At 36.2% G+C, this 21,103-nt stretch overlaps 1 protein-coding gene across 3 annotated transcripts in view; it reads right to left on the bottom strand.

The window, feature by feature from the left end:
* The window catches only part of Dock4 (dedicator of cytokinesis 4), a 439,856-nt gene that overhangs the window by 60,709 nt on the left and 358,044 nt on the right, over positions 1-21,103 (bottom strand). For all 3 annotated transcript variants that reach the window (XM_071613555.1, XM_071613553.1, XM_071613552.1), the window contains 3 exons: positions 14,795-14,870; positions 12,313-12,413; positions 11,840-11,898 (listed from right to left, as the gene is read on the bottom strand). In XM_071613555.1, the coding sequence (XP_071469656.1) occupies positions 11,840-11,898; positions 12,313-12,413; positions 14,795-14,870 (236 nt within the window). The remainder of the gene's footprint in view (positions 1-11,839; positions 11,899-12,312; positions 12,414-14,794; positions 14,871-21,103) is intronic.

Genomic DNA, 21,103 nt, shown 5'->3' on the forward strand with positions numbered 1-21,103 from the left:
TTCAGAATTGAGGAAGAAATAAAGACCTCTGAAGAAAAGCACAAACTTAGGCAGTTCATGACCATCAGACCCACATTACAGAAGATACTTAATGGAATCCTACATTCAAAGTGTATTCAGAAGAGAAAGAAAAATACAACCATGAAAGCACAGGAAAAAATAAATCTCACTACAAGAGTAGGCAAACAAGTAGAAAGGAATCAAACATTATCAAAATAGTAAAGTATAAGATGAATAATAGGAAGAAATAGACATAAAATATTCAAAACAATAAGAAGAAAATCAACACAAAGAAAGGAACACAATAATACCCCTGAATGTAAATGGTCTCCATTCACCAAAAGAAAGATGCAGACTGGTTGAATGGATTAAAAAAGAAGAGTCAACAATATCCTGCCTATAAGAAATTCACCTCATCTGAAAGTGAAAGGATGGAAAATTATATTTCAAGCAAATGAAATCTGAAAGCAAGCAGGAGTAACTACACTTACATCTGAAAAAACTGACTTTCAAAATCAGAAGAGACAAAGAAGGTTACCACAAACATTGATCAAGGAAACAATCAAGAAGATAAAATAATTATAAACACATATGGACCAAATGTCAGAGCAACTGAACACTACTGCACATATTAGCCATATTACAATATGATTATAATAGTTGACTTCAGTACCCCGCTATTACCAATAGCTACAACATCCAGACCTCCCCCACACAAAATCATCTAGTAAACATCAGAATTAAATTACACTTAGACCCAAATGGACTTAATCTACAGAATATTCTATCCAGCAGCTGCAGAATAAACATTTTTTCATTAACATATGGAATTTTTTACCAAAATTGATGATATATCAGCCTACAGAGCAAGTCCCAACAACAGCAACAAAAACAAAAACAAAAAACCTCTGAAATAATTTCTTCGTATTATTAGATCACAATGGAATGAAACTAAAAATCAGCAAGAGACACAACTGAAATTAAAAAAAAAATACTTAGAGATTGAATGACACCCTTTTTAATGAATGGTGGGTTCTTTCAAGACAAGAGTAGATTTTTTTTGAAGAAACTGGAGAAATTTAAAAATTCCTACAATCAAATCAAAATGCAAATACAGCAAAGAGACCCTGAATAGGCAAGTCAATCCTGAGCAAAATTAATGAGGCTTGAAGGCCTCATGATTTCTCATTTCAAAATGTACTATTGAACAGTATTAATGAAAACAGCATGGTATTTGGTATAAAAAGACATGAGGACCAATAGGACATAATACAGGATACAGAAACAAACTTGACACAGGTGCCAAAAACATACATTGGAGAATAAAAAAACAGCCTCTTCCACAAACAGTGCTGGGAAAACCAGATATTCACACATTAAAGATTGAAACTAGACCCCTATTTCTTGCCCTGTACAAAAGTAAACTTAAAATGGATCAAAGACCTTAATGTAAAATCTGAAATTTTGTAACTGCTAGAAGAAAACACAAGAGAAACACTCTGAGATATTGGCACAGGCAACAATTTCCCAATCAGGTCTCCAATAGCTGAGGAAACAAAAGTCAACAATTGAAAAATGTGATTACATCAAATCAAAAAGCTTTTGCATAACAAAGAAAATAATCAACAGAGTGAAGAGAGAACCTACAGAGTGGGAGAAAATCTGTTATCTATTCATGTGACAGAGGATTAATATCCAGAATATATGAACAACAACAACAACAAAAAAACCAAAACATAAAAAGAGCAAGTAATCCAATAAAAAATAGTCAAATGATCTGAACTGACACTTGGCAAAAAGATATGAAAGCGGCCAATAAATATATGCAAAAATGCTCAATATCTTTAGTCAACAGAGAAATGCAGATCAAAACTACATTGAGCTTTCATCTCACCCAAGTCAGATCAGCTATTATCAAAAACAAAAAACAAAAACATGCTGTGAGGATGTGGAGAAAAAGGAATCCTTACATACTTTGGTGGGGATGTAAATTAGTGTAACCACTATAGAAAATATGGAAGTACCTCCAAAAACAACAAAAAACAAAACTAAACTAAAAATAGCAAAAGATGGAACTACCATATGTATAGATATATTTAAAGGAAATGAAGTTAACATGCAGAAAAGATATCTGTATACTCATGTTTATTGTGGCAGTATTCATAATAGTTAAGATGCGACCAGCTTAGGTGTCTGCCAACAGGTGAACAGATAAAGAAAAGGTCCTTCCCTTCCTTTCCCTCCCTCCCTCCTTCCCTCCCTCCCTCCCTCCCTCCTTCCCTTCCCTTCCCTTCCCCCTCCCTCCCTTCCTTCCTTCCTTCCTATATTCAGCCATAAAAAAGAATGAAATCATGGCATTTGCAGGAAAATGGATAGAACTAGAGAACATTATCTTAAGTGAAAAAAGCCACTCGTAGAAAGATAACCATTGCGTATCTTCCCTTAAATGTGAAAACTTAAAAAAGAAAAAACAAAAGAAGGGATGGTGTGAAAGTAAAATAGGGACTATTAGGCCTATTAGGAAAGGGCCTGGAGGGAGGGAGTAGAAGGGAGAGCGGACATGATCAAGGCATGGTATATGCATATATGGAAACATCCCAGTGAAACCTATTAAGTTGTATAATTAATATGTGTTAATAATTTTTTAAAAATAATTAAAAAAAGAGAGAGAGAGAGACAAAGGATAGAAGAGGAGGGGAAAAGATGGCACAATTCATCCTATCTGGGAAAACTGAAGAAAGCTGCTTAGAGGAAGTTGAGCACACCAGGGCCAGGACAAGAGGAGTTGCCAACAAGAGAGATGGGGTAGAGGCAGGCAGGGGAACATGGGAAAGTGGTGATGTGGACTACAAAAGGATTAGAGGTGGTGACTTATTTCTAATAGCAGCTGACACTGGAAAGCACTTATATGTGGCAGGCAGGGCTCGGGCTGCTTTGCATGTACAATTTCATTTATTCCCCATAACAACTCCAGGCAGTAGGAACTACCACCTCCCACTTAGAGAGAAGGAAACTCTAAAACCTGGGAAGTTAAACAACTTGCCCAAAGTTCCTCAGCTAGTGATCAGGGTGGCCAGCATTTGAACCTAAGCAGGCTGGCTCTAGTTTGAATTAGTAATCACTATCTTGTGGATTCAACACAGGCCTTTAGTTTTGGCAGAAGAGTAATGTGAAGGAAAGTATGACCATGCATTAAAGAGTAAAAAGAAACAGAAAAGGTGAGCTGGTAGGAATTGCCTGTTTTTCCTCATAAAGTTGTCTGAGGGCAAAGGCAAGAAAGGAACTAAGCCAGAATCTGGGTGGGAGGGAAGAGGGAGTCAGACATGCCATCTGGCCAGCATCCTGTCCTTTGGGGGAAATGGTTCATCTGTCATTCTATGGGCTGGGAATGTGGGGTAGGGAGTACACACTCTGCCATCCTGGTCTCAGAAAGGCATATAACCTGGGTCTTGTAAAGTCACAGGTTAATTCCTGGAACCTAGGGATTTGTTCATGAAGGACACATCACCCAGTAGGGCAAATTTGTGGCCCTGAAAGACTTCTCTATGGGGCTTTTAGGAAATAGAACAATTGTTTTAAAGCCAACAAAAGCCACTTTCCCACTGAATGGAGACAGCCTACTTGAGAATTAACACAGCGCATGGAACAAGGACAGCTAGGAAATGGTGAGGCCCAGTGTTCTCTCTAGAAAACTATCATGCCTGAAGCCAGATCTACCTGTAGGCTTTCCAGCTATACTGTACCATGTATTTCTTCAACACAAGTTTAACTGGGGGCATTTTGGGCTTTGTCTTTGTCAAATGCAATCAGAAGAGCTCTGATACACTAGAGGCCAAGACCTCATGATCTGTACTACCAATCCTTTTGTCAAAACCCTTCTGAGGAGCATCTTGTCCACTCATAGAGACCAATATGGCAACGGGAAAAGATGGGAGGCTCTGTGCCTTTCTGAGTTTGAATTCCCTCTGGGTTTCTATTTCCCTAGAAAGGGTGCCCTTGACAGAGGCCACAGGTCTGAATTACCTCTTATCTTGCAGACACCTAGAGGGCTTTGTATCAGCTTCCTAATGATAGTTCTTGATGCTGTCTCAGGAATCTCAGACACCTTCCTTGACTCAGGGAAGGATATCCTCACCCCTGCTCCACATCCTGAGTGTCCTATGGGCCAAGACCTCATGATCTGTTCTAGCAACATGCCTGCCCTCTTATTTAGCTGTTACAGACATAGCATCCTGGGGCATCTGTTACATCCCCCATTATTGGGATTGGGTACTCCACAGAGATTTCAGGGAGTTGCTTCTCTATCACAATTGGGAAGTTTATCGATTTTACCTTGGGTTTAGTTTCAGAGCGAATTAAAGACAAGAGGCTTTGGACAGCTCACAGGCCTCTGCCCATCTGAAAGTCCCTTTACTTTTATATCACCGAAGTCACACAGTCCCTTCCTCATTCGAGGTTTCATCAAAAGTAATTTCATTGTACCTCACCCTCTCTAAATTATTTATCCATACCAGTTATATGTGAGGAAGAAACCTGGCTGGTTATTCCTTGTGTGTTCCTACTTTGAATTTTGACTCAGGCAATCTCTTGTCTTTCTCAAAAGACTGCTTTATTTTCCTCATCAAAGCAAGAACACCTCGAAATCAACTTCCTTATCAGTCTAACTTTGTATACTTTCCTCCAAAAAAAGAAAAAAAGTTGAATCCTTTCAAGATCAACCTACTCAATGAAATAGCAATTCATCATTCTCCCTATTTATACCTCGTTCTTCAAACATACATTTCAAGCCGGCAACTAGCAGCTAGCATTTGCAAATTCTTTCCTCAGTTATTTTGTCGCGGCAGAAAGCAGAAGAAGCACCCTTAACTCAATCACTCTCATTGCCATTTGCAAAGGCTTAAACTCACTGTGTATTCAAGATGTCCTATTAAGTGGAAAATAAAAAAGAAAAAAAGAGGAAAGGATATTCTTGTCAGGGCAAAGGCTGGTAAATCCTGAAATTATGGGTCTTACCTCTGTCCCACTATTGTGCCCCAGGAAATGGCTGCAGGGTCTTGAAGTCTAGCCACAAAGAGCCATCACACTGAAGGAACCAAGTGCACCAGGACAAAGGCCACTGTTATGGCGTGGATGTGAGGTATCCCCCCAAAGCTCACGTGTAAAACAATACAGAAGCATTCAGAGGTGAAATGATTGGGTTACGAGAGCCTTCACCCAATCAGTGAATTATTCCCCTGATAGGAATTAACCAAGTATAATTGAAGGTGGGTGGGATGTGGTTGGATGAGGTGGGTCATTGGGAGCGTGCCTTTGTGGTATACATTTGGTGAGCTGAGCTTAGCCTCTTTGCTTCCTGATCTTTGCTTCCCTCCTTCACATTCATCTGCCATGATATTCTGCCTCATCTTGAGCCCCGAGGAATGGAGCCAGTATAGACTGAGACCTCTGAAACCATGAGCCCCCAAATAATCTTTTCTTCCCCTAAAATTGTTCTGGTTACTCGTTTAGTCACAGCAGTGACAAATCTGACTAAAACAGACATCTTAGCATTTGACCAGTTATCCCAGAAGACCTCTCTGCTGCTTTACCATTGGATAAGACACTAAAGCTCTGCATAGCTTTTGGGTGTGTGTGGAAGGAGAATGAAAAAGAGAAGAAATACAAAATAAATTGAAATTCCTGCCAGTCCAGTTAGTTCTCCCAGGCCTGAGTGGGCAGAATGAAATTCAAAGCTACTATGTTAGTTTTATTTATTTATTTATTTATTTTTTAATATTTATTTTTTAGTTTTCGGTGGACACAACATCTTTGTTTGTATGTGGTGCTGAGGATCGAACCTGGGACGCACGCATGCCAGGCAAGCGCGCTACCGCTTGAGCCACATCCCCAGCCCCAATGTTAGTTTTAAATCTTTCTCAAGTATGGTGTTCTTTGCCCTCTCTAATGAAGATCATAATTAGTATGCCATGAACTTTATTTACCACTGTTTGCTTGAGTATTTTTTAATCTCTTCTTTAAAAAAAAATTCTCATGTTTATGGACATTTTACAACCCAATTTTCTTCTTTTCAAAAATATCAATGTTGGGGCTCAGTGGCAGAGCACTTGCCTAGCATATATGAGGCACTGGGTTCAATCCCAAGTACCACATAAAAAATAAACACATAAATAAAATACCATGCTGTCCATCTACAACTACAAAAAATAATTAAAAACAAATAACAATGTACACTAAATGACAGAGAATAGAAAGACAAATCCCCATAAACCCATCAATTGGCTTCAATATCAAGATTTTTGTTAGTTTTATTTCATTTAACATCCCACATAATTTTTTTTCCTAGAGCATTTTAAAGCAAGTCTGAGAGATCATTCTACTTGTGTAATATCAATAAATATTGTTAACTGGACATTTTAAGATTGCAGAATCACAATCTCTATCATGCCAAACAAAACAAACAACATTTGTTAATTTAAAACCCAGTCTATGTTAAAATTTGCCTGATCTTCATAAAAGACATCATCTATAATGGTTTTATTTCAAACACAATCCAAACAAGGCCCATACAATACATTCTGTAGTCTTATATGAGAATAAGGTCATGCAACAGTCACACCTACATTTAAATTATTGTGCAGAAATGCACAAGAATAGTCTTATTTGCTGAAAACACACTTTGGGAACACAGAATCTGTGCAAACCTGAACAGGCACCACAACCATTGAAAATTTAATTCCTCCTGAAACAGCAAAGCAAAAATTTGAGCTTTGTATAGCAATAGCAAACTAAATTTCCTTTAAATGATTTCTTTTTAAACTATAGATTTAGTCTATTTCCCCATCTCAAGTTGTCAGCCACATGGTCTTGTTTTGAAGTATTTAGGGCACCTGCTTCTTGGGCTGTTGGAGTTTTATATTTATGCACACAGAACAGCCTGCTAGGGAAGTATTGATTTTTCTACAGCAGTTACAAGATGCTGTGTTTGCAAATGTGGAACAAAGAGCTCACTTTATATTTAGTAGGAATGTGAGTTCATTTAAAAATAGAGAAAAAAACTTAAACTTGCAGTAAGATGAGGGCCAAAGGTGGGACACAGTAGTGAAATCTAACCTCTCTGCAGACTATTCATACCAGTACAAGTACCAACAGATAAAATTTTTGGGGAAAAATATGTATTTTCCCCTTCTCTTGATAGAGTATTTATAATCCTTCAAGTTAGAAAAATGAAAATGCTGAGAAATAGCATAGTCAAGAAAAGGTGTTCACTTATCACTAGTTGGTCTTTATTCTTTAAAAATAAGTTATTTTACCCAAACCACAATGTGATATCACCTCATACCCATGAGGATGTTGACTATGAACAACAACAACCTTAGAAAGCAGCCAAGTGTTGGTGAGGATGGAACCCTTATGCTCTGTTGGTGGGAATGTAAAATGCTGCAGCAGTTATGGAAAATGATATGGTAGATGGTTGAGTTAAAAATAGAATGATGATCACATGATCCAGCAATTCTACTTCTGGGCATATGCCTCAAAGAATTGAAAGCAGGGTCGCAAGGAGATACTTGTAGACCCATGTTCATAGCAGCCTTATTCACTATGGCCAAAAGGTTGAAGCAATCATGTATCCAGAAATGGATGAATGAATAAAGAGAATGCAGCACATTCATACAATAGAATAGTACTCAACCTTAAAAGGGAAGGAAATTCGGACACACGTTACAACATGTAAGAATCTTGAGGGATTCTGCTAAGTGAAACAAAAGTCACAAAAAGACAAATACTGTATTATTCCACTTAAAGTACTAAGAATAATCAAATTCAGAGCTAGAAAGTAAAATGGGCTGGGAAGGAAGGGGACCCAAGAGTCATTGTTTAATGTGTATAGAGTTTCAGTTTAGCCAAGCGAAAAGAGTTCTATAAATGGGTGGTGGTTGGAGGTGATTGTGTTATAATGGGAATGTCCTTAATACCATGGAATGAACTAGGAAATGGTTAAGATGGCAAATTTTATGTGTAATTTACTACAATTAAAAATACTTAAAAAAATTATTTCAATCATGTGATAGGATAATGTTGTTGTGTCCAGTGCTCCAGATGCAATGGAGACAAGGAGCATAATTCAAAATTTCAATGAAGAGCAAAAGCCTTTCTGTCTCCAAGAACCACTGCTGTCTCCTAAGGGAAAAAAAATTCCTGCCTTGTTTACCTGTGGGGTACCACTGGTTGTCTGTACACAAGAAACTTTCTGGTTTTCTTCCTATGTCCCCATCCAGGCCTCATATTCTTGGGCTGAAGTATAAAATAACAGAACCTTTTGATTCACCCCCATGAAGGTGAATGGGCACTTTGACCCTGATTGCTCAAAAGCTCATTAAAGAGGAAGAGAAGGTGCAGCTTGTGTCTCCTGCTTTTGTTGGCTTAATAAATAATTAAAGGATCCAAATGTTCCGGAAGAAATTTAAACTTTCTGTTTGTAAATAGTTATAAAAAACCACTTAATACTACAGATAACTTGTTATATAAGTTTAGAACTACAAAATATTTCAAGTACACCCAACTGAGTTTGTCTACTAGTTTGGTGGCTACGGTTAAAAATAACAACTGGAAATCTTAAGTAGTTCCAGGTCTCACAGGTTGAAAAGTTGCTCACAGGTTATTTTCTAGGGGATATAATGACCAGATTTGAACATCCTTCAGCTTTCTATTTATGTCTGCCAGTACTGGGGATTGATTCAAGTGGCACTTTATCACTGAGTCACATCCCCAGTCCTTTTTATTTTTTATTTTGAGAAAGGGTCTCACTAACTTTTCCAGGTTCATCTTGAATTTGCAATCTCCTGCCTCAGTTTCCTGAGTTGCTGGGAATATAGGTGTGTGCTACCACATCTGCTCCACTTTATATTTAAGAGCACTTTAGGAAAAAGCCAAGTCATTGCCAGCATATGTAAGAATTCAACACATCTAAGCTAAACACCAAAGACAAAAATCTGATTTAAAAATATTGCTCAGTAAAATTGTATTTCCAAATTAGACCAACCAGCAAAAGCCTTTCAGGTGGTAAAAAGTGTATTTCGTCAGACCAGGCATTTCCTGCGCTCAACTTATTTTCTAAAAGTAAATATTCTTTGTATCTATTAAAAAGTACTGAGGTTCTTAATTTATTAACTCATACAAATTTACTAGCTTTTGTTTTTGTTCTTTTTAATATTCATTTTTTAGTTGTAGTTGGACACAATACCTTTATTTCACTTATTTATTTTTATGTGGTGCTGAGGATCAAACCCAGGGTCTTGCACGTGGGAGGCGAGCGCTCTACTGCTGAGCCAAAACCCTAGCTTTACTAAAAGACAGTAACTTTATCAGGATTTCTTCTGGTTCCACATATATCCGGCAAAAGTTTAAAATGCAAGATTTTAAAACTAAGCTTTTAACGGTTGTAGACCCCATTTTCCTGTTTCCCCAAATAACTTGCACATAGTCAATATTTTATGAGTTACTGGTCTGTAAAATTAAAATATGAAAATGTATAAACTCTTATTTAGCATTCAAATATTAAATATGACATTCTTATAGGCATATAAATTATATCTCATATATTTTTGTTATAACTAACATACGATAACTAATTTATTTTGATATTCCTAAGTAATATAAGCCAATTTGAAGCTTATAAAATTGTCTAAATAGTTCACTGAATATTTAATTTTTCTTATCATTTTGCAAAAATGTATGCTGGAGAAGGGGTTTTAATATTTTTGAACACATTCAAATTCTGTTATATACTAGCAACTTTAAAATTCACCTCATGTTTTGGAAGTTTCAGAAAAGTTAGGACACAACTTGGGAAATAATACTGAAACCAAGGAATGAAAATAAAATATATACTCACCCTACTCTTGAACTATATCATGCTGGGGACTCAAAGGTGTATATAATGAGCCTTCTCTAAGAGAGTTCTAGACTGTGAGAGAGCTAGTCTTCAGAGCTCTAACAACAGAGAAGGGGGATAATTCTGCATAAAGCAGGGCGGTTCTAGTCAAGTGTTTAAGAGTTACTTGGAAAACTTGCTAAAACTAAGATTTCTGGGTAGTCTCCCAAAGATTCTATCTCAGTAGGTCTGGGGTGGAACCAAACAATTTGCATTTCTTACAAGCCTCCAGGTGAGACTGATGCTGCTGGTCCACTTTTGAGGTGCAATGTTCTAAAGATACTGCATGATGAGCTCTATGTGCTTAAGAGACTTTTTACCATCTCTAGAAATCTAAGAAAAACAGAGAAGTAATTTAACATAAAAACCAGAGGCAGAAATATTTTTGTTTTGGAACAAAGACAAAATAGAGAAAAAAAAATTGTATGTCTGCTTAATTTTGCAGACCACGGGACATAAGCCTCAGTGCATAGCTATCCTGGCCCAGACAAAGATTTATGTGGAAATCATCACACATAGTAATGCTCAGATTTATCCAGAAGAGAAAGCCTGCCATGTTTCCTAATATTCTAGTAACCAAACCAAATATGTCCTATATTTATCTTATAATTGGCTTGGAAAAGAGCTAAATAATCATAACTCTCTTTGAACACCTCAGTGCAAAATACTTTGGAAAATAGCTTGCTAAATTAATGCTAACTGTAATATGGATCTATAAGGTCCCTGATCTGCTTCTGAAAAAACAAGGACACAATCAAACATGAAGACTAAGAGGAGCATTCTACAAGTAACACAAACATGTAATGCTAATTTTGAACTGAATCTAAAGACAGATCATGATTTATTCTGGCTGGCCTTTCATAGTTGGAGGTTATTTTGAAGATGATAACTTCCTTTTTTATATTACTTATCTATTCATTCATTCATTTATTTTACTGAAATCACCACCAAGCACTGAACACAGGGCTCAATTATATATAATGAGGCACCCTCAAACTGCCATGTGTATTTGAGGGACAAACATATTCTAGTCAAAAATCACTCTGTAATAATTCAAGCAAAATGATAATGGTTCTATTTTCACTTACAGAAAGCAAACTCTGCCATTTCCAAATTGTTATTGGATGAGCCCAAGAAAGAAGGTATGCTCAGATCATTACATATTCAACTTAAATAGGTCAATCATTTTAATAAATCACAAGGAGGAATTAAAATGCAATAATTGTTAATGAATACTATAAACTTACATAGTTAACATACCAAATTAAATGTTACAAATCTGTAGAATGATGCCAATGACTTTTAAATCAATTTGTTTCCAAAATATTATTCTTTTTTGTGCAACCATATCTGTGCCATCAATTTGCTGGAATAATATGCTCTATCTGCTGTGGCAGATTTAACAAAATTGGATATAACAGTCTCTTAGCAACCACAGATGCTTTTAAAGTCCTTTGGCTATACTCTTTATGACACAGGTCAATGGTCTGAAGGTTTTTAGAGTGATGATGTTTAAGTCAATGTTTCATGAAATTTAATCTAAATTTATGATGATTCATAGCCTCAATTTAGACTGCTAGACATTTTGAGTAGTTATAGTCTCCAATTACCCTCTAGCTCATTGCTAGAAATAATGGGTGTAATGCTGGAGTAATGCTAGATTCTAAAATTTACCATTAATTAATAATGAAACACATAAAGGAAAGGTGATTTTTCAGACACCAATTTAAAGAATTAGTTGTAACTTTACTCACTGTCAAAATGCCAATGACTTCCTATAGATATTCTTATTGATTTTGACATTTGGTTTCAAATGCTGTCATTGGTAAATTTCCTTCTTCTTCGTTTGTATGCTTGAAAGTACAATGATAAGCTGTGCAATGGTAGAGGCTTCTTTTCATCACTTACCTAGGTTCTGCCACATGCTGAAAATCTCACAACCCATTGTCACCCGCATGTCACCGTACCTGAAATAGCAAAAAGCAATCCTGACACAGAACCTCCAGAACAAAGAAGTATTTGTGTTTCTGTAGAATACAACCTATCATTCTCAATTAAAAGGCACGATGTTTTTAATTAAACATGTCTAATGTACATGTCTTTATGTCTCTAAATCAATTCTTTACACAAATATTTCAGTAAAACGAATCAGTTTCATATTTTTTTGCTGCTATAATAATTTTGAATCCTGAAAGACTTGGGATAAAAATGTATAAATAAGTTCAAAATATTGAAATTTCCCTAAGAAATTGCTTATTGCCCTTTTGATTACTGCTATCCCACTTGTGATTTCTAGTTATGGATCTTTTGGTTCGTGAGCCATTTGGAACAAGCACCTTCTAGAAGTTAACATTCCCACCTAAACACATAGTGGTACTTACTTTTCTAACACCTTTTTCTTTTTGGAAGGTGTGAACATCTCCAACTGCAGACACAACTGGTTTATAAAAATGACTGCAAGGTAAAAGTAGGAATCCCAGATCTAAAATAAGAGCAAATATTTAAATACTATTGTTACAAAAATATTTGTAGGTGAAGTGACACAATATCTTGGATTTACTTCAGAAGTGGCAAATGGTTGGGGGTAGAGTTGAAATAAGATTCAACTTGATAACAGTTAAGGGTGGAAATGAATACATGGAGGCTTATGATACTATTCTCTATTCTTTATAAATCTATGCTTTAAATTTTCTATAAAAAGAAGTAAACACATAAATAATCTCTACTTAGATATTGCTTCAAAGCTATATCCCAAGTTCCATAAGCTCTTGGGTAGATGCTAAATGGAATATGTTTTATTTCTCTTATTTCTGTATCTCCTGTGAGGCAGAGATATAAGATGGGTTACTTTATTCCTATATGAATTCAGTCTTGGAACTGCTTTTAATGTAGAACTTTAAAAAATGTATATGCTTCTTTGGATATGCTAATTGCTTTCAATTCAGACAATACTTAAAAATTCCCTGCCCAGACAAATCTTTTGAGTCTATATTTTCTTATACCAAATACAGAATAAGAAATAGATCAGAGTATAATTTCCTGAAATAAACATTAAAAAATGTGTAGAACTTCTAATGAAAAAAAACTATGTCTTAATTGATGCCATGTAAAATTATAGACAACGAGCTATAAGAAATATGGGAAAGACTATCTGTAATATGTAAAGAGTTCTGAGAAATAAAAAAGATTATGATAAAGCCCCAAGCTGAGCACAATAATACACATCGGCAATTCCAGATACTTTGGGAGTCTGAGGTGGGAGGATCATAAATATGATCCCAGCTTGGGAAATACAATGAAACCCCATCTCCAAACAAACAAACCCAGGGAAAACAATAAACAAAAGTCAAGAACTTAGGGTGGAAGAGCATGAGAAGAAGATTAACATTAAACAGGGATGAGAGGTGGGAGGGAAAGGGAGAGAGAAGGGAAATTGCATGGAAATGGAAGGAGACCCTCAGAGTTATACAAAAGTACATACAAGAGGAAGTGAGGGGAAAGGGAAAAATAATACAAGGGGGACAAATGAATATCAGTAGAGGGGGCAGAGAGAGAAGAGGGGAGGGGAGGGGAGGGGAGGGGGGATAGTAGAGGATAGGAAAGGCAGCAGAACACAACAGACACTAGTATGGCAATATGTAAATCAATGGATGTGTAACTGATGTGATTCTGCAATCTGTATATGGGGTAAAAATGGGAGCTCATAACCCACTTGAATCAAAGTGTGAAATATGATATATCAAGAACTATGTAATGTTTTGAACAGCCAACAATAAAAAAATTAAAAAAAAAGTCAAGAACAGAAAATTCACAAAATATGAACTTCAATAAATAACTAGTAACTAGTGAATAACTAATAACTAGTAAGAAATTGCAAATTAAAGCAAAAAAGATGGTCCCCTTATCTAACTATTGGAAAAAGCTGCCTCTTCTAGTGTTGGACAGACTTAGGAAAATAGATAATCAAATACAACTGGTTCAACCTTTAACTCAACAATTCCACTAATAAGTATTTATCCAAAGAAACAATTAAGAACATATGCCAAATTTGGAATGCATCCAAAAAGGGGAGTTGTAAGAAGGAAATAGAAGATAAAAATATCAAAAACTAGAACTCTGATTATGAAATTCTGACATACTATTATGAGAAATGATTTAAAGAAATATGCAATTATTCAAATCCCATTGGTTTTTATTGTATTCGTGCTTTTTTGATAGTTTTAAATTATTCATTAAAGGAAATTTTATTAAATGCTTATTTATGAAAAATGCTATTCAAAAAGAATAAGACACAGAGATGCTTAAACAGTACCACACCGAGAAGAGAATCCACCATCGATAATTCCTATCTTTGTTTGCCATTTGAAAAAAATAGGAATCAAGAATTTTTAGGCACCTAGGTCTATCACTTCATATTATATTATACAGAAAGTTCTGCTTGAAAAAAAGTTTTTAGAAATATTTCTTATTTTTTCATTGATTAATTCTAAAACATGGGAAGCTAGAGGAGTAAGTAAATCAAGCATTTACTTCGTAATTTTTTCTTCATATAAACTACTTTAAAAAAATTCTTGAAAACATTATATTCTAAGTCTTCTTTGTTATGCAACTAAATCATACAGAAAAGAGCAAGAATTATTATGTATACCAACAATAAAGATCTATCTTCTTTTAAGTACTATTGATCTCCATCAAGCTGATAAGCATTATTATAGCTCTGCTTGTGTGCAAATAAAATGAAAGTGTTCTAATACTATTCACAGTTAAAATTAATATAGGACAAGGAAATATATTAGTTAATCTACTAAAATGCAATACAAATCTTTTAGCCCAAGTGAGACAGTCATCTAAATGGATACTTACCTTATAATCAAAGTTTTCATTTAAGAAGTTCTTGCGAAGTGCATCTGAGAGGTATAGAACTGTTGTAATAATCACACTAGTGAGAAAAAGAATACATTATAAGTTGAAAACTTCATTTTAGTAAAAATCATTTAGTACATAAGAATAAAAAGTAACTAAGATAAAAGAAAAGCTCCTTCAGTAAACATGTGGGTCAGTGTCAGATAATTCACAAAAGAGACATCAGGCAGAAGAAAAAAAATCTATTACTGAAGTTAGTTTCCTTGTAAAGCAATACACAAGAAGATTCAGGAATTCCAAACGGAAACACATTAATATCACAATGTCTTGTAATATTTTTGTTAATTTTTGAACAAAGCAAAATGACTTAATGGAAACCTAACATTCCTTTTGATTATCATGAAAGAAATGGAACCTAAAAATGAAATGATAAAATATATGATGAATTTATTAGATGACTTTTTTTTTTTTTGCTGTGCCCCATTTAAAGTGTTAGAGGTTATACAAGAACTATAGAAGGCAGATTCACTCTCAGGACAATAAGACTTCCAACAATTATAAAATTGTCTGTAATCCAGGACTAAACTGTGTAAAGCTGATAATATTAGAGCTACTCAGAGAAAGGAATATTTCTAGTACAGGAGAAATTGAAGACAGCCTAACCTAGGGGTCATATACAGCCATATGTATCTTGCTGGGGAGATTAATAAAGGATTTGGTAAATTGTCTTGCCTATTTCTAAAGTTCCATAATTTGTTCAAAATCTGCACATTTTTATAGCCAAAAAAGTATTTATTCAAAATTGAATTGTGTTTTCAACAGGTTAATTAAATGCATTATACTGAAATAATATAAATTAAGGAAAAACACAGAAATGGTGGATATTTAAAACTTCTCTGGCTTCTTCTGAGATGCACACACAACACAGTATTATGATGTGATAAGGCCCAAATTCTCATTATAGCATTTAGAATCAAAGGAGATGGCTACAAGACCCTAGGTAGAATGAAACAAAATGGCACCCCACCAAGTTTACACCTTGGTACTCATATAGATTAGAAGAATATTTACTAATAATATTTATAGTCTTTGAAGGACATGAGTGTTCATTATTATCTGCTAGAAAATTTATTATTTGATCTTTTTCTTTTTGTACCTGGGATTGAACCAAAGGGCATTTAACCACTGAGTCACATCCCCAGCCCCTTTTTATATTTTATTTAGAGACAGGGTCTTGATAAGTTGCTTAAGCCCTTGCTAAGTTGCTGAGGCTGGCTTTGAACCTACAATCTTCCTACCTCAGCCTCCTGAGCTTCTGGGATTGCAGGTATGCCACCAAGCCCAGCTCACTATTAGATCTTTCTTGTGGGGTATGGAAACATTATAATAAAGCTAAGGGGTTGGATGGTTGAATGTGGAAGTTCAATTTAAAGAAAGGGAAAGAGGAGGAAATCACCATTTCTCAGGCATATGCTCAACCATGAACAGACACTGTCTTACCTAGATGTCATTTATACCTCTGAATTAATCTTGGTATAAGAGTTAATAAAGAAAAATCTATGAGACTAAGAAACCATTTCTGTGGTTTCTTCAGCCCCTAAAGTGGCAGCTATCACCAGTAAATTTCATATATTAAAGAGACAAATTGCCTGCAAATTTGTGAAATTTGTGAAAGTGACAATTTTCCATAGAGACACTGGCAAAACCAATAATGAAACTGAAGAAATCACGAGGTTCCCAAAGTATTTTACTCTATGAAACTAAATTTTAATAACCAGAAAACAACAATGCTATCAGGTAAGGAATTGACTTTTTGCCTATCATGTGACAGAAGTGTGGATTCTAAGTTTAAAGAAGAAAATTTGGGGGTACTCGGGGTATAGCTTAGTGATAAAGCATGTACTTAAGATACACAAGGCCCTGGGTTCCATGATTCGCATGAAAGAAAGAAACAGAGAAAGAGAGACTGAAATTTTGTATCCTTAACATGGCTGTAAGTAGAAACTTTCTGCTTTGAAGTTCAGCAGAGAAATACATACAGTTCTACTACAAGAGTCTGACATAGCAAATTGTTTTCTGCTCCAAAAATTCAATCTTGGATTATTGTTCAGAAATAATATCCTTGAGTATTAGTGAAACATGACATATCTGGGATTTAGCCAATTAGGCCTAATGTCCTGGAAATAAGTTTACAAACTCAATCTTTCAACCAAGAGATCTTATTCCACGCAAGTGTTACCAAATTGTTATGTATATACTGGGTCCCAAACAAACAAACAATGTCCATGGCTTCCTGAACTGCAGCACTTACTGGTAAGCAACATGGAAACTCTTTGGTATTGCTATGGAACAGTGTGTCTCAATCTGGACTGTGAATTGAAATCACCTGAGCTTCAAAATACAGATGTCTGGGCTGGGGTTGTGGCTCAGTGGTGGAGTGCTTGCCTCACATGTGTGAGGCACTGGGGTCAATCCTCAGCACCAAATAAAATAAATAAAGGTATTGACTTTATCTACAACTGAAAAAAAAATACAGATGTCTGGATAATACCTTTAGCCAGAGATTCTAAAATGATTTGTCTGGGGTACAAAGGTTTGCCAGATAATTCCTTTGTGAATCCAGAAATGACAACCACTGTTTTAGACTAGAGCAGCATTTCTCAAATTTTAGTGGGTGTCTGATGAACTAGGTAAGATGCAGATTATGAGTCAGCCATCCTGGAGTGGGACTTGTGATTCTGTGTCTCTAACAAGCTCCAGGTAATGCTGATGCTGTTGGTCCCCAACTCAGCCTTTGAAGAACAAGGCTCTAGAGAGGCCTGAATCAGAAAAATATTCCAACAAATTCTGCTTCAGCATTCTCCTGACTTCTAGAATTTTAGCAGATTCTTATGGCTCTTTAATGCAGCACAAAGTCCTTATTTCTAGACTCTTATTGGGGCATTTTTATCATTGAGCACAAAGGGGCTTAGGCTTATAAGATTTTCATGAGTTTTGGAAAATATTGAGACCTGAAAAATGTTATGGAACCAAATTGTGAAATAAAAACTAAAAAAAGGGGGGGGGGGTTAATTACATGTCCATAGAATATATTGATGAGTTTCATTACTTTAATATTTATGCAATTTTTACTATGTTAAAAATTACAGGTCACCTTTTAATATTTCGTAAGAATCCTCAAATTTGCATAAGTGCTAAGAAATCATAGCCAATCAAAATTAAGTGATTGCTTCATAGGCCAAAATTTAAGAGACAAATGTAAAAAGTGATTTTAATATTTTTCTTCAGCAAAAATATCTACTGTGGCATGTAGTTTAATAGGCATCCAAAAGTAAGACTTCTCAGGGCTAGAAAGATCTTTAAATGACTCTACTTCAAAAGATTCTCATTTATGCCTATAATTTTGAGCCCATGTTCCAGAGGTAGCTTCCAGAGCTTTCCATGGTAACTCAGTATGGAAATACAGCTTCCTAGCAGCCAGGTCTCAAAGCCAGTTGCAAGTATTCATACAGCTTTCCTCCTTCATTGTGCTGAGTAACTGTGGAGTCAGGTGAGGGAAGTTTTTTTAATTGACTTTTTCTAATAAATCTAGAACCATGTGGCTCCTCTGGTTTTATTTTTTTTAACTCATGACTCAGTTTCTGAATATGGGATTATTTCAAATCTTGGTGGTCCAACTCAATAGCCAAGAATAGTTTGCAATCTGCTCCCACAAATGGTCAAATGACTGATTTCTGCCACAGAAACACAGGCACAAGAATCACTTCTGAGAACCACAATTTGTGGATGCAGAATGATAAAATCTATACAGGAAAGAGGGATTGATACACAGGAAATAAGTTACTGCTTCAAGATATTCCAGTTGTCATCTCATTCTGTGACTTAGGAATTATCTTCAATCACCCACTCCCACTTTCCTTATAGAAAACTAATCTCCTATAATTTATCCTTTTGAAAGCTATTGCATCCTGGTAATCTGCTCAAGCCTAAGCCCATTGCCAAAAATCATATATGGACCTAGAGAAACACCTTATGGATGAAGTGCGAATTAACAATGTTGATGTTTACACAGTAAAAACCTAAGAAAACCTAAATCTAGAGTATGGCTTCATTACAATCTGGCACCTTAATTGAGGGCAGCGAAAAATCTTGGACAGTCACCAAGGGAATTCATGGGAGACAGCAGTTCTCAAACTGTGGCATGCATGAGAATCACCCAAGTTGCAAAGAAACTTCAGGGTCTCACACCACCTCTGAGCAGTGGGTTTACAATGGAGCCTGGCCAGATTAGGTGATTTTAAAATGTGCACCCTCTAAAATGTTTAATATATCAGATATTTTAAAGGACACACTGAAATTAGGCAAAGCTGATGAGAGGAGGGCACAGCCTCAGGCAAAGCTGGGAAGGAGGAAACTAGTGACTTTGTTTCCAATCCATGAAGCCAATCCATGAAGCATGCAGTGTGGAAGAGGCAAAGAGAATTAGGAAAGACTGTAGTGATCTGCAAACTCCACTAGGATGCACTGGTAGAAAATCAGTCATGTGGCAACAGTCTTTATTTGGACATGCTAGGCCTAAGCCTTAAGAAAGCCTTTCCTTCATGTATCCATTCTCTCTACTTCACTGGGGGATGCAATGTGCATGGAATTCTTGCCAAAGTGTTTGTAATAACTATTTATGTTAGATATAATTCTCACTGTATTACATAGTTTTGATAAAAATCAATATCTTATTCTTCCCTCTCTCACTTATAAGGTTTATTACACTTAAAGAATAACTATCCTTAGGAAAAACAAAAATGAAGCAACATCCAGTGTCAGTGGATGGCCAATGAATTATCTATTCCATCCTTCAACTTTTCAGGGTCCCTATCACATCCTTTGCCTTTCATCCTATAACTATGGACAAACTACCAATGCTCCTTGTTTGAGCACAGCTTTCCTTGTGTGTACCAGGTGAGTTTTCTTTGTGTGCTACTCTAAGTGGGGAAAGCTTCCTTCATTGAGAAAGTCTTACTGAAGGAAGCAATGTCAGCTGAACTTGACTGCGTGCTTGCACAGTGGATTTATTTTTAGGAGTGAGAACACTGTGGACAGGGACACACAGCCATATTACTGTACTCCCCTCATTAACCCAAAGGTGTTTCTGTATGAACTGGGCCATTCCTATTAGTAAATCTAAATGCTACAATATCCCCTATTTTAAAAAAGAATTCTGGCCCTCATGTATCCTTCCAAATATAGCTTCATTTATTCCTTTTTATAGCAAAGTTCTTCTAAAGAGCTGCCTATAATTACTGCGATCAGCTTCTCAACTCTTGAATTCACTCTAATCAGGCTTTCATCTCCACCAGGCCACTGAAATAGCACTCGTCAAGGTCACCAGTATTTATTTACATTGCCAAATCCCAAGGTTAGCTGTTGGTCCACATCACTCCCAACCTCCCAACAGCTCTAGATGTTGGTATGCTCCAGGGCTCAAGCCTAAGTCATTTCCTTTTCTGTCTACACTTTCCTCCTGTGTGCGCTCATTCAGTTCCATGGCTTCAAATCCTAGCCATATGCTGATGACCCTCAAAGTACATCTTCAGCTGCAATCTCTCCCCTGAGCTCTACCCAAGCACACGTTAGCTTTCCCTTCTACATCTCTACCTAGATATCTAACAACATCTTGAACTTAGGTTCAATGTAGAATTCTTCACCTCATTCATCACCTTACCTACTCCTCTTTCATATTTTTCACCTAGGAGAATGGCACCACAATTTGTCCTTTTGCTCTGGCCAAAAAATTCCAAGGACATGATTTCTCTCTCCTATGCACATCAATTCATCTGCAAGTTCCACCATCCTTATGGTTGAAATCTACCTTCTCACTACAGTCCTTGCTAATCACATGGCCAAATCATCATTTTTTCTTAACTGGATGGCTGCAGCAAGCTCCTATCTGTTGCTTCCTGGTTTCTCCTGTGCTGATAGTTCTCTGTACCTCCCAATATCTGGGCCCTGTCTTCTCCTTTCAATTGGAATGGATACCTCCCCATACTAAGTCTTTCAGTTCTTGGAGAGAGCCTTGTTTCCTCTGACCACAGGGTCTTTTCTACGTACAATTCCTACACATTCTTCCTTCACTGTTTGCCTGCTACCTCTTGCTTTAGCTTTTAGCTCAAGTTTCACTTCTTCATGAATGTCCCTTCCTCTTCCAGTCCAGAACAAAGTTCCTTTCATAAACACACTCAGAGACCTATGCTTTTTAGCTTTACAGTGTTTATTTTACACAATGGGCACTGGGGCAGGGGAACCTGCTGCATA

The sequence above is a fragment of the Marmota flaviventris genome, chromosome 1, assembly GCF_047511675.1.
Source record: "Marmota flaviventris isolate mMarFla1 chromosome 1, mMarFla1.hap1, whole genome shotgun sequence".
Lineage (NCBI taxonomy): Eukaryota > Metazoa > Chordata > Mammalia > Rodentia > Sciuridae > Marmota > Marmota flaviventris.